The sequence below is a fragment of the Podarcis melisellensis genome (assembly GCF_964234715.1).
Source record: "Podarcis melisellensis genome assembly, chromosome: 8".
Lineage (NCBI taxonomy): Eukaryota > Metazoa > Chordata > Lepidosauria > Squamata > Lacertidae > Podarcis > Podarcis melisellensis.
Genome location: NC_138540.1, coordinates 86,416,972 through 86,444,507, shown reverse-complemented (window position 1 = coordinate 86,444,507; position 27,536 = coordinate 86,416,972). Strand labels below are relative to the sequence as shown.

The following is a 27,536-nucleotide window of genomic DNA, read 5'->3' as shown; positions in this document are numbered from 1 at the left end:
AAAACACTGATGTCCTAGATCTGGAAGGGTTTAACAATGCTTTTGGATGGCATGCATATTTGTGGTACGACAAGGTAAAGGTACATAAATTGTTCAAGAGCCATATTGTCAGGAAAGCTTTGTTTAATGTCTGGACTAGATACAAGGACTTATTTGAAAATAAGACACCGAGGTGGTTGTCACCAACGGAGGCGAAGACCACCAAAGTACTTAACATGGAGAGTGGTTGGGCTAAATATTGTGAGATAATAGAAAAAGTTGGAGATAATTGGAAGCTGCAGAGTTTAGAAAAAATAAAGGACAAGGTGCGAGACTGGTTTCTCTATGCCCAAATTCAAGAGATGTTTAAAAAAGATAAAAAGATTGGTTTCCAGGTGGAAAAATCAAAATTAGAGACAGAACTACTTGAACCTAAGACGAAAGTGCTCTCAAGAATGTATAACTTGCTGCTTAAATGGAATACACAAGATGAGTTAGTTAAATCAGCTATGATTAAATGGGCTCAAGACATTGGTTACAACATCATGTTTGAAGACTGGGAAAGGTTATGGAACACCGATATGAAATTCACGGCATGTAGTGCCTTGAAAGAAAACATTATGAAAATGATATATAGGTGGTACATGACCCCAGTCAAACTTGCAAAGATTTACCATTTGTCTGATAAAAGGTGTTGGAAGTGTAAGGAAGCTGAAGGAACGTTCTTTCACCTCTGGTGGACATGCCCGAAGGTGAAGGCATTCTGGGAAATGGTTTATAATGAGTTGAAAAAGGTATTTAAGTATACCTTTACTAAGAAACCAGAGGCCTTTCTCCTGGGCATTGTGGGCCAGAGAGTGACAAAGAAGGATAGAACTTTCTTTTTATATGCAACTACAGCAGCAAGAATTCTATTGGCTAAATATTGGAAGGTACAGGAGCTACCCACGCTGGAAGAGTGGCATACGCAGCTGATGGACTATATGGAACTGGCCGAAATGACTGGCAGAATCCGAGACCTGGGAGAAGAGGCAGTGGAAGAGGACTGGAAAAAATTTAAGGACTATTTACAAAAACATTATAAGTTATGTGAATGTTGAGAATTTGTTAAGTTTTTAGACAACAAGCTTCAGATTTCAAATTTTTGATATTGCTGAATTTAAGTTCTGATGATGAAATGACTAAAGTCTAGGGTAAAGTTTCTATATTGAGGACTGTTGGAATTGTGAACTAACAATATTTCCCCTAAACCTAATATACAATTGAGGAAAGTACAAAACACAGGAAACAAGGTATTAATTTGCTGTAACTTTATTTTATTGAAAAAGATGCAGGGGGTGGAAGATGTGGGGAAGTCCAGTAGATCATGAAAAATTGTTTTGTAAAGTAAGATCTCTTTTTTGCTTATAACCTTTTTCTTTTTCTTTCTGTAAAACTGCCTTTGTTGAATAACTGACGATGTATCTGACCTTGGAAAAAAGCAAATAAAAATATTATTATAAAAAAAAATAGAACTCCTTTTCCATGCCAGCTTGCCTCTGAGGATATGGAGTGCCCATAGGCAGAGCCAGGCAACCCTGGCCGTCTCTCTTCGAGGCTTTTAGGTTTCCTCTTCTTCAGTGGCGACAATGACCCTGCCACACACACTGGTGGGCCAGGGTCTTCTTGCCCCTAGTCCCCACATTGGCACCCTGCAGCCCCCTACCCCATAATAATGTGGGGCTCCCCACCTAGCAGGGGCCTGTAGGCAGAGGGAGAGGCTCAGCTGGCCCTGAAACAGGAGTGGAAGGACGCTGAGCATGTACAGAAAAGCTGGACCCTGAGCAGCTCTCAAATTTGCATTTGGGGCACACAGGTGGGCTTGAGCTACAGGAAATTCGACGTTAGCGGCATGGGATGTGCCCTCACCTTCAGAGTGACCCCAAAATAATATATGTATCGGCTGCACACACACAAATATGACCCCACCCAATAAATTCCTTCTCCCCACCCAGCAGAATCTAGGCTGTAGAAGCCAGGTGTGTGTGGTTTTTTTCGGGCGGGGGTGTTCCCCCTGCAGCCCTCCTGATGTTGCTGCTGCTCCCAGAATCACCCCTGACCTTTGACCCTGCTGGCTGATGGGGCTCCAACCACCTATCTAGGGCAGGCATCACCCAACTCGCCCTCCAGATGTTTTTGGGACTACAACTCCCATCATCCCTAGCTAACAGGACCAGTGGTCAAGGACGATGGGAATTGTAGTCCCAAAACATCTGGAGGGCTGAGTTTGGGGGTGTCTGATCTAGGGCCACAGGATTCTGAGGGGAAATGCCCTGATCACCTGGGGAGGGGGGAGTGCTAAGGAATTCTCCATGCACAGGCATGCGGCGCCCCCCATCTGTAGAGAAATGGGGCAGTGTGTGATGGGCTCAGGAGGTTCTGCGCCCCCCCTCCAAGCTCCTGCTGCTTCTGTGCCTGGGCTCTGAACTGGGGAGGGGAAATGCACTCTGCACTCGTTTAGGAGCACCCTCGTCTTCAGCACAGCTTCCCCATTAACTGGGTTGGTGGGGCGGGGGGGAGGGGGTGAGCGCGCGCTAAGCCTGGGCATGGAATTAAGGCGAGATTCCAGAATCTCCTCCTTACTACACAATCGAGATACCAACACACACCCACACCCCAAAAAATAATAATAACCCCACACAGAAAGGGCTTCCAGCTTGGAGATCAAAGAAAGCCAGGATTTCGGATTCCTTCCATCCCTGCTACACCCCAATAATTGATGATGACCCCAGCACCTGCAGATGCTTCTGCAACCGCCTCCCTTGAAATGCAATCGCACAGAAGTGCGCGCTGACCAGATGCGAACTGCATTTTTATTTATTTATTTCAGCGCGATTTATACGGGGAGCTGCCACCCCTCCTCTCCCCTTCCCCCTCATTTTTTTCCCCATCCCGCACCCAACCTCCCTCTCAGCTGTCAAACGCAAGGCCCTCTGGGAGGTGTAGTCCCCTGGTGGCAGCCGCCTGGCACTCTCCCCCACCCCCTGCCGCGGCTTGCAAAGGAAGGAGAGAGAAAATAATAATGCAAAACAGAAAAAAGGGAAAGAATTGGGGTGGAGGCGGAGAGGAAGGTTTCTGTGCAACCCTGGGACTACATTCCCCATGGTGCACCGGGGCTCAAAGGAGCTGGGCTGTGATTGGGCCCCCCCTTCCTGCAGGCTGCTGGAGAATGAATAAAATTGTACAGTATATTCTGATGTGAGAGGTTTTAAAAAAAAAAGCAAAAGAAAGAAAGAAAGAAAAGGAGAAAAAAAAACCCCTCTCTGCTCCTCCAACCCGCCAGCCCTGGGAGGCAGAGGCACCTCCACATCTTCCCAAAATGGCTACAGCTGTGCACAAGCCTATCAAATGGTGAGTGGGTGCCCCACATCTGGGGGGGTGGCAGGTCCCCCCTCCCCCAGGCATGGGGGGCAGGCGAGCGCAGGGAGGAGAGGGATGGATGCCTCGCCTTCTCCCCTCGGCGCGGATGGCTTTGCAGGGCGCGCGAGGGAGAGCGGCGGACAGCCGAGGGGCTCCGGCGTCGCGGCTCCTGGTCCTTGCGAGGGAGGGAGGGAGGGAGGGGAGGGGAGGGCGAAGGGGGGCGGAGTGGGGGTGGGTGAGGGGCTCGGGATGGGAGAGGCCGGCCGGGCTTCCATTGCAGCCGCACGGTGCAGGTGGGGGGCGGCTGCTGCTGCTGCTGCTGCCAGAGGGGCACGGCGGAGATGGGCGCACCGGGAGAGGGTGCCAGCTTGCGCGCGCCCCTGTACAAAGCGCCCGGCAGTTGTGGTGGTGGTGGTGGTTGGCGGGGGGGGGCGCCTTGGGGAGAGACTCCCCCGGGGGCAGCGCGAGCGCGCGCGCGGATCCTGAGCGTGGGCAGGGTGCCCGCCGGTGTTGTGTCTGGGTGCCCTCCGTGCGTATTTACGCGTGCAAAAAAGGGTCTTGCACGACCGGCAGCCGGGCATGCACCGGCTCCAAGGGAACAGGTGTGCGGAGGTTGGGTTGGGGGGGTCACCTCGGCCGCCCCCCAACCTCTGCGCCCCTTCCCGACTGCCCCTGTTGCCAGAGGGTCTGTGCACTGCAAAAGGATTACTCTGCGGTGGGTCGCTTCCCAGCACCAAGGGGTTTGGGCATCTGGGGTGGGGTTTGTTTTTCTCCCCTCCCTCCGTCCCCCCCCCAAAAAAAACCCAGGATGCAGGAGCTAAAGGCCAGAGCCGCTTGGCCTCCCAGCCCCTCTGTGTGTTTAACAATTGCTATAACATTTTAAGGTGAAGGTTTGGTTTCCAAAAAAACCGGGGCAGACTTGGGTGCCAAGGCTGGATTGGAAAGCCAGTCTGCCCCTCTGAGGCGCTTGTGGGATGGCAGGGATTGGTCATTGGCGAGGGGAAGGCCCTCTGTGCATGGGCAGAGACACTCTTATCCATACTGTGACGCTGTCCTGAAGCCTTGTCTTTGAAAGCAGGGGGAGCTGTCGCACAAATCCACCCCTTGGGGTACCAACCGTTCTGCCCTTCCTGGACCCCTTGTTTTGCGTTTTATCATAAGGGACCCACAAGGGACATCTAGTCCAACCCCCTGCAATGCAGGAATCTTGACTGAAGAACCCCTGACCTCGAATGAAGGAGGCTCCACCACATTCCTAGGGAGTCAAATAGCTCTTACCACCAGGAAGTTCTTCCTAACGTTTCATCGGAATCTCCTTTCTTGTAACTTGAATCTATTGGTTCAGGAGAAAACAAACTGGCCCCCTATTCCGTGGGGCAGCCCTTCAGATATTTAAAGATGCCTGCCCTACCCGCTCTCAGTCTTCTGTTTTCCAGGCTACACATCCCCAACTCCCTCAACCGCTCCTCATAAGGCTTGACACCTTCCCTGCCTTCATTCTGGAGCCCTGTCCTCACTTTGTGGCAAGTGGTTCCACAGGTGAAACCGCCCCTTCCCCCTCACCTGCCTTGCCCCTCTGCAGTACAGAGAGGGATACTCCTCAGACACCACGACCCCCATACACCCCAGGCCTGCTATTTCCTGATGGCTCCCTCAAGGCACTTCTTCTGGCGCAGTGCAGAGTTCACCTATGGAACTCCCTCCCACAAGGCAGGGATGGCCACCAAACTGGATGGCTTTAGAAGAGGATTGGCCAGGATGGCTCTGCTCTGCCTCCAGTAAACGATTCTGCAAACAGCAGGAGGGAAGAGTGGGGCTCTTGCGGTCAAATCCTGCTTTGTGGGCTTATTGCAGGAATCTGGTTGGCCACTGCGAGAATAGGATGCTGGAATCACTGGGCCACTGGCCGCATCCTGCAGGCTCTTCTTAAGGGTGCATATGAGGCTTAGCTGCATGGGCCCGGGGCACACATTTGCATGATGTTTGCATATGTGAAGTTGTACATATAGATGCAATTTCCAGCTGACTTTTGGGAGGACACATGACAAATTCTGGCTGGCAGGGCATCCTCTGTGCAATGGGATGGTGTCAGCAGGTTTTCTGAGCCCGGGATGCTGAATGTGGTGGATTGGGCCCTCCTCTGCTCCACCCATAATCTGTGGCTTATGTTCCCTGGAAAACTAAGAGGCCTCTGGACGGATTAAGATGGCTTTGTTGGGGAGAGGGGAGCTGCCTCTCTGGCCCTGGGCTTTAATAAAAAAAAGTTACTTATAGGTCATTTTATTTTGAAAGAAAGAGGGAAATGAGCAGGAGATCTGGGCCCCTTGCAAAAGGCCAGAGTTTCAGGTCTCCTGAGCTACCCCCTCCACAACATCCCTAGGCTCCACATGTTCTTTGTTACTGCCCTAGAACCAAAAAGGGTCCGCCCGTATCTATGTTTGCAGTTGTTTCTTTGGAGAGAGTCTGCTTTGGGATTGAGCATCTCGCTGCAGTGGTGCAGCCAGCCAGGCCCTTTGGGCTTTTCAGTGTTTTGCAACCAGATTCTTGCTGGTTTGCGCTTGGTCTTCCCTGAGGCTTCTTTTGGTAGAGTTCCAGGTCAGAGACCTCTCCAGGTTTTGCTGCTTTGACTTTTTGTCAGCAAACGTGTGAGGGATTCGGGGTTGAGTTCCTGTTGCTTCATACGTTTGGCCTTCAAGTAGGACAAGAGAAAAGCGTTCAGGAACGGAGCAGCTGGTTCAGCCCAGAACTTCTTAGCAGAGCTGAACTGCAGTTTAATCAGCATGAGCTTTGCAAGAGCTCAGCTGCAGTTTAAATCAGCATGAGCTTTGCAAGAGCTCAGCTGCAGTTTAAATCAGCATGAGCTTTGCAAGAGCTCAGCTGCAGTTTGGGTTAAGAAGCATGAGCTTTGCAAGAGCTCAGCTGCAGCTTGCCAAGCAGAAAACACTTATGCCTTGTAAGGTGTAAATATGACAACTGTCTGAGTGATCTCGGCTCTTAAGAGAGGTGCAGAAATGTGGGCCTTTCTCCTTACAGTTTAGGCGAAGATTTCTACCGGGAAGCCATTGAGCACTGCCGCAGCTACAATGCCCGGCTATGCGCAGAGCGGAGCATGCGCCTGCCCTTCCTCGACTCGCAGACGGGGGTCGCCCAGAACAACTGCTACATATGGATGGAGAAGACTCACCGGGGACCAGGTATGGGGTCTAGGGGCTGCGGGTGCTCTCTGAGGGGGGCACCCTGTGCTGGGCCCTGTACATAGAGCAGACCCTTTTCCCCCCCTTCTTGGGGGTCCGCATGTGTGTCTGGAGGAGGGTGGGGGGAGAAGGAATGTGCAGCAGCCACAAAAAGGGCAAATTCCATGCAAGGGATCCTTAGGCAAGCAATTGAAAATAAAACTGCAGGTTAAAGAAATCGATTGTGTGGAGTAATGCATTTGGAATAAGCGGATTCAGTTCTGGTCGCCTTGACTCGAAAAGGAGTTGGAAAAGGTTCAGGAAAGGGCCACCGAAATGATCAAGTGAGTGGGACTCCAAGCAACGTTTGGGACTTTAGTTGGGATGAAAGTAAACGAGTCGTGCTATGGAAGGGAGGACAGAGGAATGTTTTCCTTCCCTCTCTCCGTACGCTGGAACTCTTGGACATTCCAGCGGAGGTGAATGCTGGAAGATTCAGGGCAAATAAAATAAAGTCTTTCTTCAAGACAAAGTTAATCTGTGGAACTCCCTCCCACAAGATGGCCACCTACACGGATGGCTTTAAAAGAGGCTTGGAGAAACTCATGGAGGAGGAGAGGGCCAGTCAGCTTCTGAATCCTAGTTACTGGAAATCGCAGGAAGGGAGAGCATTTCTCTTGAGTTCGAATCCTGCTCTCAGGTTTCCCACACGCAGCTGTTCAGCCTGGGCTGGATGGGCCCTTGGCCAGATCCAGTAACCCATTCTCATGTTCTTAAGGAACTGCGTGAAGGGGAGGCAAAACACAGCCAGGAAACTGAGAGACAGTTTGACCTCATATGGACTAGAGCCTTGAAGGTGGCATTGGAGGGATGCAGGCTGGGAGACGCAGGCGGCCCCCAACATCTTGACTCTTTCCCTCTCGCAAAGTAGCTGGACAAAAAACGAAAATCTGTTTTGCCTCAGTGGCGGAAAAATGACGAGGGATTTTTCAAGGGGATAAATGGATGGCAGGTAGCCATAGCTGTTCAGCCCAGGCCAAATCCCAATTCCTTCCTCCACCCCACTCTGTCCTGCAAAGTTTTGTGGGAGGGGGTATTTTTTGCCGCTAACCTGCCCCTCCTTTAGGGCTGGCTCCGGGCCAGATCTACACTTACCCGGCTCGCTGTTGGCGGAAGAAGCGGCGGCTCAACATCTTGGAGGATCCTCGCCTGCGGCCTTGTGAGTTCAAGATTGGTAAGGAGTGGGTGGGCAAACGGGGTGGGGAGGGGGTGCCAGGGCAAGTGTAGAGCCCGAAGGCTCCCAAAGGTAATCCAGCCCAACGCCGGCAGGGCAGGAATCGCAGGGGATGGGCTGTGTGTGTGTGTGTGTGTTTTAAATAGTTTTCATTGAAAATTTCAACATGACAAATTATCAAAACATATTGTCATTTCCCCCCATTCTTTCCCCCTCCCCAAAAAGAAACCCTCCCTCGCACCCCCCCCCGAGACGTCCCTCAGTTCCTCGCTCTGATTTGTCAACACGTATTATTCTCTGCATATTATCAAACTGTCAAGATCCTTGAATCGTCTTTCTATTATGTTAACAGCCAATAAGTTTGTGTATGTTTATTCGAAACCTGCCAAGGAGTCGAATTCATTTTGTTGTTTCTTTAAGTACTTTGTAAAGGGTTCCCATCGTTCTTTAAAGCCACAGTTGTCCTCATCCCGTAGTTTGTGCGTCAGTTTTGCCAGTTCCGCATGGTCCGTCAATTTTTCTTGCCAGTGTGTGTGTGTTTGGAGAGAGGGGTGTCTGGTGCCCCCCCCCCGGAAAGTAATCTCAGTCTAGTAAGGTTGCAGATCAGAAGCAGGGAAAATACTTAAGACTGTAGCTAAAATACGGGGTCAGAAGGCTCCCGTCATTCTTTTGGCCTTTTAATAAATAATAATAACAATTTTTTATTTATACCCCGCCCTTCCCGGTTTAAAAACCGGGCTCAGCAAATATAAAACATGGATTAAAATGTGACTTAAAAGCACAATATAAAATGCAGCATCAATATCAATAAAATTCTAAAATTCAGGGTTCTTTTTTGTGGGGGGCAGGGACCCAGTCAGTAGACATCAAATGATCACCAGGGCTAACTGGCCAAGTTGGTCCTACTAGGGCCTGCAAGGAGACCAGGGAAGAATTTAAATGTGGGGTCCCAGAAAGGGTTTCTTCGTAGAAGAGGAAAGGGGAAAAGGGAATAGAGGATCAGGCTGAATTCACATTAAAGGCCAGGCGGAATAGCTCTGTCTTACAGGCCCTGCGGAAGGAGATCAAGTCCTGCAGGGCCCTGGTCTCGTGGGACAGAGCATTCCACCAGGTCGGAGCCATCACTGAGAAGGCCCTGGCCCTGGTGGAGGATAGTCTGACTTCCTTAGGGCCCGGGACCTTTAAGCTATTATTATTCATGGACCTTAGGGTCCATGTTGAGCAGGGGGACCTGGGGGTCCTCAGCCCCAGAAGGAAGTGCAAGAACAGCCCTTTGACCCCTTCCCTAGGCTGCATCCTCCCTGGCCCCAGTGCCTTCCCAGAGGGCTTCAGCCTGGCTGGGATGCGTCCTTCACCTGAGACTTTGGAACTCCCTGCCACTTGAAATCAGCCCAGGTGCATTTGCTCTATTCTCTTTTGTTTAGCCTATCCAGAAATCTAGAAGTTACCTGAGTTTTATTTCTTTTTAGCTACCCATCTTCCTGCCTTTTTATTTATGATCTCAATGTTTCATTTTATACTTTGGCAAACCGTTCAGAGGTTCTCTTGCAAGCAAGCGGCAAATCTAAATATTGTTAAATGAAACGAATAAATGATGCCTTTTGCTTGCCTAGATGGATGCTGGAAATGCAAATTTTTTGGGGGGGGGAAGGGCGATAAAAAACCTTGACTCTGACTGTACCTGGGAAAGAGCTCCTCCCACTTTTGCCTCTGGCTCCGCCCACCAGGAATACCTGCCTCCCTGGAAGATTTCCCAGAGGAAATGCATCCATTGCCTGTTCTACTCCAATGGGCTCCTCACCCCTGGTGTAGGCAATGGGTCTCCCCTGGTGGATCAGGGCCCACAACCTGGCTGCAGGCTGACCTGCAAAGGCCCGCTTGGTCCAAGGTAGCTCCCATCAACACAGATGTTCCCTGCAGCCTCAGGGAGGAGTTTTACCGAAAGTCAATTTGGACCTTTGGTTCCTAAACTTTTCTGGGCCTTTTTGGTTCCATGAACTCATCTCCAGTGTCCCCCACCCTAGGAAAAAAAAACAACTATTTGGAATAGTGGTTCGTGTGAACGACTAAGGAAGATCACATCACAGTAGGATTCAAAACAGCCACGATTAACTGCACACTTATTCAACTGCACACTTATTAATTGCAAACTTATTCAAAATGCGCTTGCAATTGGGTGAACTTGAGACAGCAATACTCGCTTTTAAAAGTCTGCATTGCAGGGGGTTGGACTAGATGGACTTTGGGGTCCCTTCCAATTCTATGGTTTTATGGAAAATTAACTGTAGAACTTTTAGAAGGCAGCCCTGTATCGGGAAGTTTGGAATGGCTGATGTTTTATAATGTTTTTATATTTGCTGGAAGATGTACAGAGTGGCCGGGGCAACTCAGTCAGATAGCCGGAGTACAAAAATAAAACGATGATGGAGAAAATGATTATCTTTTACTCCTCCAGCCCCTGTTTGCCTCCCCCTTGCCTCTAAGCGTCCCTCTAGGTAATAATAGGGACGCGGGTGGCGCTGTGGTCTAAACCGCAGAGCCTAGGACTTCCTGATCAGAAGGTCGGTGGTTCAAATCCCCGCGATGGGGTGAACTCCAGTTGCTCGGTCCCTGCTCCTGCCAATCTAGCAGTTCAAAAACACACCTGTGCAAGTAGATAAATAGGTACCACTCCGGCGGGAAGGTAAACGGCATTTCCATGCGCTGCTCTGGTTTGCCAGAAGCAGCTTAGTCCTGCTGGCCACATGACCCGGAAGCTGTACGTCGGCTCCCTTGGCCAATAAAGCGAGATGAGCACTGCAACCCCAGAGATGTCCGTGACTGGATCTAATGGTCAGGGATCCCCTTTACCCTCTAGGAAATAATAGAATTGTAGGATTGCAGAACGGGAAGGGACCCCCTGAGTCATCTAGTCTAGCCCCCCTGCAGTGCAGAAATCAGCTCCACCCCAGGGGAGGTCTAGACCCTTCCCCAAGCTGATGGCCTGCAGGAGATTAGGATGGTCGCTCCCCCCAGCCAGCCCCCAGGTGGCTAGTGGGGGCCGGTGGGAGTTATAGTTTGCCCCCTGGGGCGTGCCCTGTTTGGCCGGAAGCTGGCCTGGAGAGTTGTGGGTCTGCATCTGTGTGACTGTGTGCAGAGGGTCTCTGTGTTGACCAGATTCAGGCAGAAAGGATGAATTGAGGGCTTCTCCTCCTCTGACTCGGTTTCTCTCATCCCCTAGACTGTGAGCCCCCCTTGAAGAAGGAGGGGGGGCTGCCCGAAGGTCCCGTCCTGGAAGCCTTGCTGTGCGCCGAGACGGGAGACAAGAAGCCGGAGATGAAGGAGGAAGAGCTCATCCTGGACTGTCCGGTGAGAGAAGCCAGAACCACCAGGCTCACCCCTAAGCAAGCCTAGTTCAACTGTGGAACTCCCTGCCACAAGAGGCAGAGGGTGGCAAATTCATGGAGGAGGGGAGGGCCAAGATGGTTAGATGCCACCACAGATGGAGGCAGCGATGCTTCTGAATGTCTGTCGCTGGGAACCACAGGAGGAGGTGGCGCTCTTGTGTTCGAATCCTGCTTCCAGCATTTCCCATATAACAGTCATCTGGTTGGCCACTGTGAGAACAGGATGCTGGACTAGGTGGTCCAGTCACCTGGATCATATGTTCTTGTGGAACCTCCAGCTCCAGTCGCAGTCTACCTGGATTCCTAGGTTCTATAGGGCATTTGGTCCCTGGGAGGACAGGAGGCCGGATTAGAGGGGCCCCTTTAGCCTGATCTTGAAAGCACTCCTTGGGTGCTCAGGAAAAATCCAATCAGGGCAGCGATCATTGGGCGGCCTGCAGCCTGGGGCTGTTAACTCTCTCTCTATTTTTCTTTTATATAAATTTTTATTAGTTTTTTTTTTAACATACCATTTTCAACAGTAATTAAACATATTTTTACATCTTATTCAATTTTTTTGACTTCCATCAGTCCAGCCAGATGGGCGGGGTATAAATAACAAATTATTATTATTATTAGTCTGAAAAATTTCAAATCTAATCTCTTAGTATACATTAATTATTTTCCCTGTTACATTTAAAACTCATAACCAATATCTCTCTTCTTTATCTGCCTTGTAGCTCTTCATATATCCCTCCTTACAAAACTTCTTGTAGTCCTGCTGGCGTACTTTGTTGGTTGCAATTGCTTTTCAAATGGTTCATATACTTTTTCCAATCTTCTGCAAATCTCTGGTCAGCGATGATTGGGCAGCCTGCCTCCTGGAGCTGCTGACTGCGAGAGGAGAGGTCCCTGCCCCTCTCACATCTCTCTCTCACACACTTTGCAGAAGGCACCGATTGGAGAATTTCTCCACGACTTGGACACAGATGACCTGGAGGATGACGTCCCTCGCCGGAAGAACAAGGCCAAGAGCAAGGTGGGGCAAGGAAAGGGGGCAGGCAGGGGGAAAAGGCTTCTCAGCCTTCTCAAGTCCCAGCCTGAAGAGCCAGCAGACCCTTCACTGTTAAAGCAATGGTGGCTCAATGGAGCCTCCAGAGGTAGGGGCAGTCTACCTGCAAGTGCCCAAGGCAGGGCCTCGGCAGCAGGGAAAGGCCAAGGTTTGCTTGGGGGGCTTCTCAGAAGCGACTAGCCAGCCCCTGTCAGAAAAAGGAAGCTGGAGCTTCCTTCCAACCCTGCAAGGCTGGTTTTCTTCGGCTCAGAGCATGCTGGAGGTTTGGGGAGTGGGCAGTCTTCTTCAAGGGGAAGTTTAGCCTTCCAACCTCCCCACCCCAGTCCCGCTTTACGGCAATGGGGCTCATTGCCAATTGGATTGTGTGAGACGCAAGTGCCCCTGAGCACATGCAGAGTGCTGCCGCTTCCCTCCTTGGAGCAGAGGACAGGGAAGATGGTCACGGGTTCGCCCGCCTCTCCAGGGCTGGGAAAGGATCCCTCTCTGAAGCCTCTGGGAGCCTGCAGCTGCCGGTCAGAGTAGACACCCCATAGCTGGGGGAACCAGCGTCGTGGCTCAGCGTAGGGCACTTTGGGTGAGAATCATAGATTCGTAGAGCTGCAAGAGACCCCATGGGGTCATCTAGTCGAACCCCCTGCAATGCACGTTGGGCCGGGGGGGCATTTTGGGGGGCATCTGAGGATTTCCGCCTTCCCCAAAGACCGGCCTGCAAAGCAGCTGCCTGCTGTGCTGGGACAACAGGTGCAAAACTCCTGCCAGGCAGCACCCCCCCTCCATTCTCCTCTTGGCCCCAGAAATTTGGGGTCCTCAGGCATGGTGCATGCTGTGGGAGCCCATGACAGAGCCTGTAAAATGAGGGTCCTCTTCTGCTGCCACTCTGGCCCATTTTTGTGCAAAGTGGCACCCTAATCTCCCCCCCCCCAACTCCTCCTCCTCTTGCAAAACCATCCAAAGTAGGTCAGTCTCTTTTAGGATTGGCTTCTGCTCAAATCACATTCCTTAATCTGTGTTTAAAGCTGCAAGCCATAAAGGCATGTTTTTGGATTTCGACAAGATCAGGCTGAATTTGCCTTTTGTTCTGCCCCCACCCTGGCCTTGTTATTTTGCTCGACTTCTGCATTTCGACTTTAACCGACTTGCGGTTCAGCTCTTGCAAAGCTCAGGCTGCTTATCTCGGCTCACCTGAAGCTCGGGGAATTCGGAGTCTGCTTCAGCAGCTGAGCTCTTGCCAAGTTCCCCCGGTTGGTTGGGATAATTGCCGGGGAAACTTTGCAATGAAAAAAAAATTGAAACTGGGAGCTGAACCGGTTGACAGACCCTTCTTAGGTTCTTATGGAGCCTCCAAGCCCAGGTGCAGTCTATCTGGATGCTGAGGTTCTATGGGATATTTGGCCACTGTGCATAGCTGTCAACTTACAGATTTGAAAATAAGGGACCAGCAGCCTCGAAAATAAGGGATCAGCAGCCAAAATAAGGGATTTTGCATAGCTTATGCATAAATCCGCCACTGATGGAGCCAGGCTGCTTTGGCTGCCACTGACTGTGTCTTGCAGGGGGTGGGACTAGATGAGCCTAAGGGTCTACAACTCTGACCAAAGAAGAGGGGCAGACAAAACTGCTGAATGACGTTGAGATGGCAAAGCTTACAGGCAGAACTAGAAACCAGGAAGAGGAAGAATGGGGAAAGTTTATCATTTAGTTGAGAAGCTATTGTCAAGAGTTACATACATTGTTAGGATGAACAGAAAACTTGTAGTAAAAATTTGAACTATGGATGGACGAATGATTTGTAAAAATAGAGTTATGAAAGGGATGCAGAGGGAGAAATCACTACATTAAGATGCTGTACTGGTTGGAGGGGATGCTAAGCAGCACATTGTGGCGGAAGTCTTGCAAGAGAGGGGCTGCCTGCCCGCCCGTTGCCACCCATTTCCTCACGACGCACCCCTGAGGGGGAAAAGGGAGAGAAGGAGACGCGGCAGCTCGTGCGCGCTCTCTCTCGCGGTGGAGGACCCTGAGCCGCTGCTGGGTGAGCATGGAACCCGGGAAATTTAAGGGGCATCATCAATAAGGGACAGCAGCAGGACACGGCGCTGGGATAAGGGAGTTCCCCGCCAAATAAGGGACGGTTGACAGCTATGCCACTGTGAGAACAGAAGGCTGAACTAGATGGGCCCCCTTTGGACCTGAACCAGCTGGCTAGTTTCATGTTCTCATGAGCTGAAGGCAAGCTCTCCCTCTCCCCGTCCACCATGCCCATGAGGTCTAGGAGCTTGCTTTTTATTTAAAAACAGACTGTATCAGCACTGAGACCAGCCTGTCTCTCTTCCCCAGGCCTACGGCATCGGGGGTCTGCGGAAGAGGCAGGACGCGGCGCTGCTGGAAGACCGAGACAAGCCTTATGTCTGCGACAGTGAGTGCCCCTTTGATGGGGGTTTGGGGCAAGGGGTGGAGGTGGGTCGCAGTGGGGCCAGGGGAGCGTTCCTGCTGCCGGTTCCTGGCTCAGGAGAAGCAGCCCCCAGGGATGTCTCCAAACGCTTAGAGGAGGGGGCAGAGCACAGGGCGCTGAATGGGCAGTTCTGTGGGTCTGGGGGACTTCGGGGTGGAAGCAGGGGGTTGGGAGCTGTGGCCAAGAGCCAGGGGGATGTGGGGAAGCTGCTGGGAGTGCAGAATGCTGCAGCGCGATTGCTGAGCGGAGACAGGTCTTGCCCGCATGTACCTCCGATGCCAATTTGCTCCTGGGCTGAGTTCCTGGAGTTACTTCGAGTATCTTGGTTGTAAGTTGCTTTGGGCTGACAAATTTAATAAATATAACCATGAATAAATAAGACCCCTTAAGCACTTGGGACCAGTTTGCCTGTGAGATTGAACTGGCCCTGCCGCAAAATCTCCCTTCTGCATTTGGAAAAACTCCATCATTTAGTGTGGCAGCACCTACACTTTGGAACTCCCTGCCTCATGATAGTAACCAGGCGCCTTCACAGCAATCTTTGCAAACCTGTCTGGATTTTATTGTTTTATCCTATAGTAAAGCGCTTAGAGGTGTTCTTTTTGCAACTGAGTGGTACATGGATTTTATGAAATAAAGAGATAATTAAGTTGTCGCCATGGAAAGCTGGGAGTAGCCCCTTACTAGGAGATGGGAGCGGGGTGGGGAATTGGGGGCAGGGGTTGATGGGTGACCCTCTTCCAGGGGGTTAAGGGCAGGGATTGCCTCTTCCAGGGGATGGAACCCCCCACCCCGGTTTACCCATTTTGAGAAAGTCCCCTGGGTGCCAGCTCAGTGGCAGAGAACATGCTTTAGATGCAGAGGGTTCTGGGTTCAATTCCTGCCAGCATCTCCAGTTACAGACGAGAGAGAGACCGAAGTTCTGGAGAGCTGCTGCCAGCCAGTGTATACAGCATTGAACTAGATGGACCAGTGGCATAAGGGAGATTGCTATGTTCCTGTGCCCTGTGGGTTCTTTTCACCTGCCAGGGATTCTTGAGCATGGCGGGGCAGGGGGTTGGGCTGGATGACCCTTGGGGGTCCCATTCCATCTCCACAATTCTACGCTGCTTCTTCCTTTTCAGTCTGTGGGAAGCGCTACAAGAACCGCCCGGGACTCAGCTACCACTACACTCACACGCACCTGGCAGAGGAGGAGGGCGAGGAGGGCCCCGAACGCCACACCCTCCCCTTCCATCGCAAGAACAACCACAAACGTGAGTGACCCTCCCTGGCCACCTCTCCTTTGGCTGCAGGGAACGCTTCCCCCCCCACCTGAAAGAGGGATCAGGGTTCGAATCCCCACTCATTGGCCATGAAACTCCCCGGGTGACTAGAGCTTCACCTACCTCGCAGGGTTGTCGCTGCTGCAGAGATTAAATGAGAACTAGGACTTGGGAAAGACCTGGGTTCGAGTCCCCCCTCATTGGCCACAAAGCTCCCTGGGTGACCTTGGGCTAGTCACGGTCCCACACAGCCTAACCTACTTTGCAGGGTTGTTGTGAAGATGAAACGGGGAGGAGGAGAAGGACCTTGGAGGGAAAAGTGGCATATAAATGCAATTTTCCTTGGGGGGAAAAGTGGCATATAAATGCAAAGAAGGAACAAATGAGAGCGTAGTTTGCAGGCCTCCAGCATCTCCAGCTAAGGAAAGGGCTTTGGTCTGAAACCAGGAGAGCCACCGCAGGACTACATCTCCCATCAGTCTCCGCTGCGGTGGCTGGGGAGATGGGAATTGTGGTCCACAGCATCCCAAGGGCACCAGGTGGGCAGTGGCTGCTGAGAATGCCCAGCCAGATGGGCCAAAACACAAGAGTCTGTCCGAGAAGAGCCCCTGCTGCCTCTAAAATAGTGCCCAAAGGGGAATATTTTATTCCTATGGGCTATGCCTTGGAGGACGTGTGGTTTTGATGCCAGCCTCAAGGGCAGCGGGTGTTCCTGAGGCTGTTCCCTGGGTGGGAGGCCTTTGCCCCTCTTGCTGGACTGACCCAAAGGCCACTTCCCCTCAGCCTGTGCCACTCAGGAGTGTCCCAGTTCAATGCCAAACCCCCTCGGGCCCAGGAAAGGTCTGTTTTGGCAAGGCGTTGCCAGCTGGTCTGAATCGGCAGCAGATGCCCGAAGCTAAGTGGGTACCTGCTGGCAGCTTCCGATCTTTCTTCCGTGCCAGAGATCCTTAGGAAAATGAGCTGAAACCTGAACAGTTTGGGCAGGTGGCAGGTTTTAAATTGAACAAAAAGAAAACTCAGATAATTGTCAAAAATATGAAACAGGACCTGGTAGAAGTATTGCAGCAACAATTAGGTATAGAAGTTGTTAAAAGAGTTACGTTTTGGGGAATTTGGTTAACTTCTAAAAATATTGATCTATTTCAAAACAATTATACGCCAATGTGGAATAGTGTTAAAAGAGATCTAGAAATATGGGGGAGGTTGAAGTTATCATTTTGGGGTAGGATTTCAGCTATTAAGATGAATGTGCTACCAAATATGTTATTTTTGTTTCAGACAATTCCAATAATCAAAGGGGCAGCAATTTTTAAAGACTGGCAAAAAAACAATTTCATGGTATATCTGGCAGGGAAAGAAGCCAAGAATACAGTTTAAGCTTCGCCCTGCCAAATTTGAAATTATATTACGAAGCATCTTGCCTCTGTTGGTCGAAGGAATGGATGAAATTAGAAAATATGGAATTGCTGGATTTGGAAGGTTATGATAATAGATTTGGGTGGCACGCATATTTATGGTCTAATAAGTCAAAATAAACAAAGGAGCCCATTTCACAGTGCTCTGGCGTGAAGACGTTTGGGGTGTCCCGTGTACAGTCCCGGTTGCTTTACCTCAAAAGCAGAACCGGGAAAGTTTTGGGAAATGGCAGCTAAAAGAGGGAAAGGGTGCCACATTTTGCGCCTTTCTGGTTTCAGAAACTGTGAGAAGTTTATTATTTTTACTATGAGCTTTAAAAAATTATGCCCATCCTGGAGACAGCGGATATAGAAAAGCTCCCCTCCCTCTCTCATAACACTGGGCATGCAAGGAAGCGGTGAAGGTCCTGTGTGAGTGTCTGGAGGCGGTTGGAGGATGGATGGCGGCTAACAGATTGAGGCTGAATCCTGACAAGACAGAAGTACTGTTCTTGGGGGACAGGGGGCGGGCAGGTGTGGGGGACTCCCAGGTCCTAAATGGGGTAACTGTGCCCCTGAAGGACCAGGTGCGCAGCCTGGGAGTCATTTTGGACTCATAGCTGTCCATGGAGGTGCAGGTCAATTCTGTGTCCAGGGCAGCTGGCTGTCAGCTCCATCTGGTACACAGGATGAGACCCTCTCTGCCCACAGACTGTCTTGCCAGAGTGGTGCATGCTCTGGTTATCTCCCGCTTGGACTACTGCAATGCGCTCTACGTGGGGCTATCTTTGAAGGTGACCCAGAAACTACAACTAATCCAGAATGTGGCAGCCAGACTGGTGACCTCAGAGCGGCCGCCAGAACCACATAACACCGATCCTGAAAGACCTACATTGGCTCCCAGTACGTTTCCAAAAACAACTTGAAGTGTTGGTGCTGACCTTTAAAAGCCCTAAAGGCCTCGGGCCAGTATATCTGAAGCAGCGTCTCCACCCCCATCATTCTGCCCGGACACTGAGGTCCAACACCGAGGGCCTTCTGGCAGTTTCCTCACTGCAAGAAGCCAAGTTACACGGAACCAGGCAGAGGGCCTTCTCGGTAGTGGTGCCTGCCCTGTGAAACGCTCTCCCACCAGATGTCAAAGAGAACAACAACTATCAGAATTAATCTGAAGGCAGCCCTGTTTAGGGAAGCTTTTAATGTTTGATGTATTGTTGTTGTTGTTTAGTCGTTTAGTCGTGTCCGACTCTTCGTGACCCCATGGACCAGAGAACGCCAGGCACCGTATTTTAATTTTTTTTGGAAGCTGCCCAGAGTGGCTGAGGAAACCCAGTCAGATGGGCAGGGTATAAATAATAAATTATTATTATTATTATTATTATTATTATTATTATTATTATTAGTAATGCAGCACAGAGTGGAGCTGCGGAATTCCCTCCCACTGGAGGCAGGAATGACCACCAACTTCTGCCCTCCAGTCGGAGGAAGCAATGTCCCCGGATGCCAGTTTCTGGAAACCCCAGGAGAGCTGCACTTGTGCTCAGATCCTGTTTGCGGGTTTCCCATAATGGGCGTTTGTTTGTCTGCTGTGAGAACAGGATCCCGGACTGGCTGAGCCTTTGCAAGGCTCTTCGGACATTCCAACACAGCCGCATCCCAATCGGCAACAGTCTTTTAGAAATACAACCTGCCACCTCACCTCCTTGGCTCCCTGCTTCTTGCAGAAGCTCCACCTCTGCCAGGCTGGTTTGGTTGAATTAGCAAATGCAAAGTGCAATTACTGGGTGTCTTCACACGCCTTGAGATGGTGGCTTCACTGTTCCTTTCCATTCCTCTTCCTTGCTCCCCCCACCCCCGCACTGAGTGAGGGTCTTCATTTTTAACACCCCCACCCACCTGCCGGATGAGGTTGCCACGGCAACCTGGTGGGTGGAGTTGGCAGGTATAATATTTCCCCCGTTTGGTCTGATTTATCATTTCAATTAAGTTGGAGACGCTTGGAGGAGCCTTGCTGTTGGTGGGGGTTGTTGTGAGGAGGGGGCCTGGGGTGGGGGTGGGGGAGACAGCCCTGAGGGAGGGAGGGAGCAGCTGATCTGCAAAGAAGGGAGAGGCAGAGGTGGTTGTGTCTTGTTCTGGTGCTTCTGATGGGTTTGTGTGTTGGGGGGCACAAATATGCCCCCGAAGGTGGACTGAATGCATATCCTGGAGCCAGCTCCAGGGGGCTGTGGGTGTTTGTTGTTGTAGTTTAGTCGTGTCCGACTCTTCGTGACCCCCTGGACCAGAGCATGCCAGGCACTCCTGTCTTCCACTGCCTCCCGCAGTTTGGTCAGACTCATGCTGGTCGCTTCGAGAACACTGTCCCACCATCTCGTCCTCTGTCATCCCCTTCTCCTTGTGCCCTCCATCTTTCCCAACATCAGGGTCTTTCCCAGGGAGTCTTCTCTTCTCCTGAGGTGGCCAAAGTATTGGAGCCTCAGCTTCAGGATCTGTCCTTCCAGTGAGCACTCAGGGCTGATTTCCTTCAGAATGGAGAGGTTTTAGATCTTCTTGCAGTCCATGGGACTCTCAAGAGTCTCCTCCAGCACCATAATTCAAAAGCATCCATTCTCCGGCGATCAGCCTTCTTTGTGGTCCAGCTCTCACTTCCATACATCACTACTGGGGAAACCATAGCTTTAACTATACGGACCTTTGTTGGCAAGGTGATGTCTCTGCTTTTTAAGATGCTGTCTAGGTTTGTCGTTGCTTTTCTCCCAAGAAGCAGGCGTCTTTTAATTTCATGGCTGCTGTCACCATCTGCAGTGATCATGGAGCCCAAGAAATATATATTATTATGGGTGTTTTGCCACCCATAATAATATATTCGTGGGGACTGCACCCCCCAAGTCAATGGGCAAAGCTGAAGCCCTTCCTTGTGGGCACCCACAATCTTCAGCATGAGAGGGCACCTATTCCAGGGTGGGTGCCTTTGTACGAATGCACACAGAATGCACACCAAAGGCTCAGTTTGTGTGAAGGCACACGAAGGCCTCTTGATTCTGAAAAGTCTTGTGTGTGAGAGAGAGCGAAAACCCTTCCTTGGAGGTCAGAAACGAAAAACAAGTGGCACGGATGTTTATAGACGCAGAGAAGGCCTTTGACAATGTTTCGTGGACTTTTTATGAAGAAGACAATAGAAATGATGAACTTTGGGGAGGTATTTGGCAGAGGTATTGAGGCAATCTGTTCAGAACAACAGGCCGTGCTGATTGTGAGCAATGTGATAACTGAAAAGTGTAAAATAATCAAGGGGACAACAGAAGGATGTCCCTTGAAACCGTTATCATTTATTTTGCCCACCTGTCAGTGGTCCTTCAGCTGCGATCCCTGCATTTCAGAGGGTCGGTGTGGATGAGCCTTGGGGGCATCTTCCAACTGTACAATTCTATGATGCCATGAAAACTCTGTGCAACTTTCTGAATATCCAATGCTCTCTGTGTTGTGTTGCGTTGTTGTATCTCTGTGAATCATGAGCCTGAAGCAGTGTGTTCTCTGTGTTCTGTGTTATACATGTGATGGAAGGGAAGTTTGTTTTTGGGGAGGGGGCGGACAGGTGCATTAACACCCCCCCCCAGCAACGATCTAGGAATCTGCTGTCTATTAGGCCATTTAAAATTGCTGTGTTTGAGAGAGCACTGAGGCAGTGGGGGGGGGGAGTGTGTGTGTGTTTGGGGGGTGCATTGCAAAGGGAGACTGAATAGATGTGATTTTCCCCCTCCCCCCTTTTTTGAGGAGGGGGGAACATCATGGTGGGGGGCATGAAATGCAGAAGGAAACGGGGTGTGGTTGGCGGAAGTCTAGCTTTCAAAGCTTGGTTGGGAGACAGAGAGAGAGAGAGGGAGAGGGAGGGAGGAGAATTCTCTGCTGCCCCCCCCCCAACTAACATGCATCCCATCCTTTTTTTCTAGACAGTTGCCATGGCGACCACCAGTGCATACTGATGTAGTTGGATCTGCACAAAGAGCAGGAGATTGGGGGAAGGGACTTGGTTAGCACCACAATCTCTGGAGAACGAGGGCCAGGACGCCTGGGTCCCCTTCCCCACCTCAGATGGGTTGGACGGTGGGCAAGAAAATTTGCCCCATTCTGACCCAGAGGGCTGTGCCTGCTTCTCTCTGGGCTGCCCCCTCTGCGAACTTGGAGGCTCAATCCTAGAACTGGATTTTGCCTGTTTCTTAGCTGCCAGCGCCTCTTTTGCTGTTGTCCCACCCCCTTGCGCACACCCCCACCCCCCAATTGCGGTGCCAAAGACTCACTTCCGTGCGCCTCCACCCCACAAACCCCTCCATCCTTTCACAAAGCTCTCCCCTCCCTCTTTTTACATATTCATTTATTTGCTTGCTGATTCCAAAGATGCAGATATATATATATTTATTTTTTAAAAAAACGATTCCTTTCACGGAAACCCGACTGGCTTCTTCTCACGCGGCTGATTTTGATGTGCTCCATTTTTATTTTTTATTTCCCCCCTCCTGCTTATTTCCATTTATATATATATATATCTTTTTGCATGTCTGGCTTCCTCCAGAGTTTTACAAAGAGCTGAACTGGGTCCCTGAGAACCAGCGCAGGCACACAGGTAAAACCATCCCTGTGAGGCGGGAGGAGGAGGAGAAGGTGGCCTTGGCAAGTGTGCCTGGTTCTCCCCTCTGCCCACCGTCTCCTGGGGGGGGGTCGGCGCAGGTTCGAGTCCTGGGGGGCCACCCTTTTCTTGCCTTGGTTCCCCCTTCCTCACCCTGCCGGCCGCTTCTCCAGAGTTGTGGTGATTCAGCTGCGGGGGCTCTTGTTTGAGAGAGGCCCCCCCCCCTGAACCAAAACCCAAACGCTTCCTCCTTCTGCAACCAGGAGAGATGAAATTCCTCTATCTGGGGGGTGGGGGCCACTCCCTGCTCTGCTGATTTCACCCCCCCTCCTGCGATTCTGGTGCATTTCAAATGAATTTGGGCCAAAGATGGGCTGCAGGGCAAGGGGGAAGGAGGTCTTGGGGAAGGAGGCCTTGAGGACTAGAAACTTAGGGCACAGAGGACGAAACTGCATGGGCTGTATAATCTTTTGTGATGGATGCATGTGGTCATGGGCTGCCAAGCCCCCTGCATGAGGTGATGATGGCGCAGTGGGGCATTTGTCATGTGTGAAAGGAAGCGCCAGCCCCCTTCCCCAGCTGCATGTGGACCGGGGGCCAGCAAAAGTTCTGCACCGCAGCGGGCTGGGCTAGATGACCCTTGGGACCCTTCCCAGCTGTCCTATTCTGTGATGCTGCAAAAACTCTCCATGCACTGGGAGGAGGCGGCGAATGTGTGGCCAGGCAGGCAGGAAGGAGTGGGACTCGCCCCCTCCTGCCTTGGGGTGGCTGGGGGAAGGAGGGGGATTCTGGGGTGCACAGGGAGGCCTGTGTGGCTTCCCCCCTTGATTTCGGCCTCTCCTTGCTGTTGTCTTACAGCTAAGAAAGCACCGGACGGCACAGTCATACCAAACGGTTATTGTGATTTCTGTCTAGGCGGCTCCAAGAAGACCGGCTGCCCTGAGGATCTCATCTCCTGTGCGGATTGTGGCCGTTCAGGTGAGGCCGGGGCTGGCGGGGCGAAGTAGGGGGAAGGGCTTGGCCCATGCGGGGCAGAGCGGTGGGGGAACCTGCCTCCAGGGTATAAACGTGGAGCAGCATCAGAGAATCTCTGAGTTGGAAGGGGCACTCAAGGGCCATCTAGTCCAGCCCGTCGCAATGCAGGAATCGCAGCTAAAGAATCCCTGATACTCTAATCTCTGCTCTGAAACCTCCCAGGAAGAATGGTCCACCAGGACGCAGAGCGTTTCTCAAACCGCAGGTCTCAGGTGCACAGCAGCAGGAGGCAGAAGATCTCTGAGCACGTGCAGAGTGCCATGGTGGGTGGCTGTGTTCTTTGAGGTGTACAGCTTTGCTAGAGACAAGCATTTCACAGCCAACACAGCTGCGTCACAAAGGGCTTTTGTCAGCTTGGAAAGATACGACCCAATTCTGGTTATCTGTGCTCAGCCAAAGTGGACTGGCTACTGCTGTGTTTTATACATTGGGCTTCCCTTGAAGAGTGTCTGGAAAGTTTTGAGTGGTGGAGCTGAGGGCAGCGAGGTTAACTGGGACGTGCCCTCAGCAAGCATCTCCCTCCAGCATTCAGGAGCCATTGCTTGACACACACCCCTTCGTTGCCACATGATAATTTGGAGGGGTGAAATCACTCTCTGGAGGCCCATTCAGTCCAGTCTCCTGTTCTCCCAGTGGCCAACAAGGTGCCCCTTATGGGAAACCTGCAAGCAGGACCTGAGTGCAAAAATCTGGTCCTTCATGAAGGAGCCTAGTCCTCTTTTAGAGCCCTCCGAGCTGTGGCAGGGAGTTCCATAGTTGAATTTTGAAGGCTTTCTTTTACAGTCATACCTCATGTTACGTCCGCTTCATGTGACGTTCTTTCAGGTTACGTCCCGCGGTGACCCGGAAGTACTGGAAAGGGTTACTTCTGGGTTCCGCTGCTTGCGCATGCGCAGAAGCACAAAATGACATCATGTGCATGCGCAGAAGCGGCGAATTGCAACCTGCGTGTGTGCAGACGCGCCACTGTGGGTAGCATTCTTTTCATGTTGCGAATGGGCCTCCGGAACGGAACGGATCCCATTCTCAACCAGAGGTACCACTGTACAGTAATACCTCGGGTTGAAGTTGTTTCAGGTTGAGCGTTTTCAGGTTACGCTCCACAGCAACCGGGAAGTAACGGGAAGTAAGACTCTCCTTCACGGGAAGTTTTGAATCAGAGGTTTTGTGTCAGAGATGCTTGGAAGTCTTAAAGAGCTTTTCCTGCAATGGACAGCTGGCCCATTCATTAATTCATTCCATTTATATTCTACCTTTATCCCCAGAAGCTCCTCCCCCTCCTCATTTACTCATTTGACCCCCACAACAACCCCTCCAGCAAGGGAGGTGAGGCCGAGAGGGTCAGTGACCAGCAGAAGGTCACCCCCAGCGAGCCTCGCTCAGAGCCGAGTGGCGAGATTTGAACCCAGGTCTCTCCCACGTCCTAGTCTGACGCTCTAACCGCTGCACCCGCTGGCTGGCTGCTCCTGCGTGGACTCATGTGCTGCTCTGTGTCTCCCTCTCTCGTGCGCAGGGCACCCATCCTGCCTGCAGTTCACCGTCAACATGACAGCTGCCGTGCGGACTTACCGGTGGCAGTGCATCGAGTGCAAGAGCTGCAGTCTTTGCGGCACCTCCGAGAACGACGTACGTACGTGAGCCACCGGCCGGGCCTGGATCTGACCGCCTCCCCCCACCCCACCAGGAGCTCAGGAAATGCTGGGACCCCCCTCCCCAGCCTCTGCCTTCCCGTCCTTAGAACGCCTTATTGCTCTATCTGTTTGTGGGATTGATCACCTGCCCTTAAGGAGAGCCTGTGACATCAGGCCAAGGGCTCCTCTAAGCCAGCACCCTGTGACCCCCCCCAGGTGACCCTTATGGGAAGCCCACAAAAAAGCTTTGGATGCAAGAACAGCTCTCCCCCTCATGCAGTTTCCCACAACTGGGGTGCAGCAGTAGTGCTTGCCTCATGTGGCAGAGAGTTCCGCAGTCTTAACTCTGCGCTGTGCAAAGGACTTTTTATTTCCTCTGTGCCGAATCTTTTCTCTTGTTCCTTTGGCGAAGAAGTGCAGTTCAGGGGATGAAGACTCCCTTTGCCTGCAGAAGCCTTTCTCCCACCCCCACCCCCCACTGAAATCATGGAATTGTAGAGTTAGAAGGGGTCACGCGGGTCATCTAGCCAAACCTCTTGCAAGGAAGGAATCTTTTGCCAAAGGCGGGACTTGAACCCGCAACCCTGAAGATGAAGAATCTGACCCTCTACTAGATGAGCTCTTGTATTTGTGGAAGACCCGTTTCTGCCTGAAATGAGCCCTTGTGGGCGCCAGGCTTCCCTGTCCTCCAAAGAGGAGCTCCTGCTCAGTACACCCCCATCGTCCAGCCCGGACACTGAGGTCCAGCACCAAGGGCCTTCTGGCGGTTCCCTCGGTGTGAGAAGCCAAGTTGCAGGGAACCAGGCAGAGGGCCTTCTCGGTGGTGGCTCCCGCCCTGTGGAATGCCATCCCACCAGATGTCAAGGAGACATCTGAAGGCAGCCCTGTTCAGGGAAGCTTTTAATGTTTAATAGGTTATTGTATTTTAATATTGTTGGAAACCGCCCAGAGTGGCTGGGGAAACCCAGCCAGATTGGTGGGGTATAAATTATTATTAATAATTATTACAAGTACACCCTTGCAGAGGGACGTGGGTGGCGCTGTGGGTTAAACCACAGAGCCTAGGGCTTGCCAATCGGAAGGTCGGCGGTTCGAATCCCCGCAACGGGGTGAGCTCCCGTTGCTCGGTCCCTGCTCCTGCCAACCTAGCAGTTCGAAAGCACGTCAACGTGCAAGTAGATAAATAGTTACCACTCTGGCGGGAAGGTAAACGGTGTTTCCATGCGCTCCTCTGCTTCGCCAGAAGGGGCTTAGTCATGTTGGCCACATGACCCGGAAGCTGCACGCCGGCTCCCTCGGCCAATAAAGCGAGATGAGTGCCGCAACCCCAGAGTCGGCCGCGACTGGACCTAATGGTCAGGGGTCCCTTTCCCTTTACTACACCCTTGCAGAGCAGCGATTCCACGCCCATCTCTCTTTTTCTACTGCAGGACCAGCTGCTGTTCTGCGACGACTGTGACCGGGGCTACCACATGTATTGCCTGAGCCCACCCATGGCTGAGCCCCCCGAAGGTGAGGAGGGACCCCACCCTAGGCAAGGGGACTTGGGATGGGGCAGTGGGGAAAGGCACCTCCATCTGATGCTTCTCTGCCTTTCTCCACTCCGTTTCCAGGAACCTGGAGCTGCCACCTGTGCCTGCGGCAGCTGAAGGAGAAGGCGTCTGCCTACATCACCCTGACCTAGGCTGGGAGCCCGTCGGCCCCCCCTTTTTCCATCCTCGCCCCCCTTCCTCCTCCTCCGTGCCCTTAGCCGTGATGGTGCTGAGCCCTGCCAGGCCTTGGGGCATTTGTTGCCCTCTCGCCCGCCACAAGAACCTTTTCTCCTCCATCCCCATCTCTCTCTTCGCCCCCCCCACCAGCTGCAGCAAGGGGGGGGGGCAACCCTGCCTGCGTCTCCTGCTGGCTGTCACCAAAACTCAAGACTCAAAAGCCATAAAAGCCAGGGGTAGGGAGCTGCCAGCACAGCAGCCGCTCCTGGCCCTTTGCCCCCCCCCCCTAGATGCATGTGAAAGTGGGCAGGTCCTGCCCCCCCCGCAAGACAAGGATGCAGCCGCCCCCCCCACTTGGGCTGCGACCCAGTTCTCTGCTCCTGTCTCTTTCGGACCTGGCACAACCTCCGAAAAGGCGGCCGGACGAAGGAGGAGTTAAGCTTCTCAAAGACCAGTGGAGTGGGGGGGGGCAGGATGAAAAGCTATGGTTTTTTTGGGGGTGGTGGGGGTGACTGGCTGCAGCAATGGGAGGACAGAGGGTCACAGCTGGAGCTGGCAGGGCAAAGGGAGGGGGTCGGAAGGGGTGGGTGGGTGATGCTCAGCTGTCACAAGGCAGGATTTTTTTCAGTGTTGCTGGATTTTACAATTGGGGGGGGGAATGAAAACTTGAAGGGAAAAAATACACCCCCCTGGAAAAGGGGGTTAGGGTGGGGAAACTACAGCCCCCCCAAAATTAAAAAAATGTGTAGGGGGCTAGCAGGGGCTGTTCCCACTAAGCCCCCTCCCCTTGTGTACATGGTGTTGTTCTGTTGCCTGCATCTGCTAATGTGCTTCGATTGTTCTGTGCATTAAATGTGGTCTGAATTACAGCTCCTGCGGCTGCTGCTCCTTCTTTTGCTGCCTCCCCCCCCCCCCTCAGTCATGGTGTCAAGTTCCAGGTGTGTCTAGACTGATGTTATATAGGGGGGGGGAGAGATGGGAGGGGCAGCTCCCCTCCCACATGGCGTTGCTATCATCCTCATCCTTGCACCTGGCCAGGCAAGGCTGGTGTCTTCTAGCAAGAGCTGTTGCCATGACAACAGGACAGGAAGAAGAGGATGTTTGGGTACCAGGCTGAAGATACTGCCCCCCCCCTTTTGCCTTGATGCTCAGGCAAAATCTGGGGTCTCTGTGCAAGAGAGAGAGAGAGAGAAGGAATAAAGGAAGGAAG

The 27,536-nt window shown here is 52.0% G+C and overlaps 1 protein-coding gene across 6 annotated transcripts; it reads left to right on the top strand.

Moving 5' to 3' along the window:
* The first annotated feature begins 2,653 nt into the window (after positions 1-2,653).
* Positions 2,654-27,195, top strand: DPF1 (double PHD fingers 1). Of its 6 annotated transcripts, none has more exons than XM_081922264.1 (12): positions 2,654-3,369; positions 6,412-6,572; positions 7,678-7,770; positions 11,006-11,133; positions 12,100-12,189; positions 14,557-14,635; positions 15,796-15,927; positions 21,898-21,948; positions 22,810-22,929; positions 24,500-24,612; positions 26,048-26,129; positions 26,231-27,195. In XM_081922264.1, exons 1-12 carry the CDS (start codon positions 3,338-3,340, stop codon positions 26,299-26,301), a joined length of 1,152 nt encoding a protein of 383 aa, XP_081778390.1. In that variant the 5' UTR covers positions 2,654-3,337; the 3' UTR covers positions 26,302-27,195. The 6 variants fall into 6 exon arrangements, with proteins under 6 accessions (XP_081778390.1, XP_081778389.1, XP_081778392.1 ...); XM_081922263.1 differs by having other exon boundaries at positions 2,961-3,369; positions 7,678-7,785; XM_081922266.1 differs by having other exon boundaries at positions 2,964-3,369; positions 7,678-7,785; positions 22,867-22,929.
* Positions 27,196-27,536: the final 341 nt, after the last annotated feature.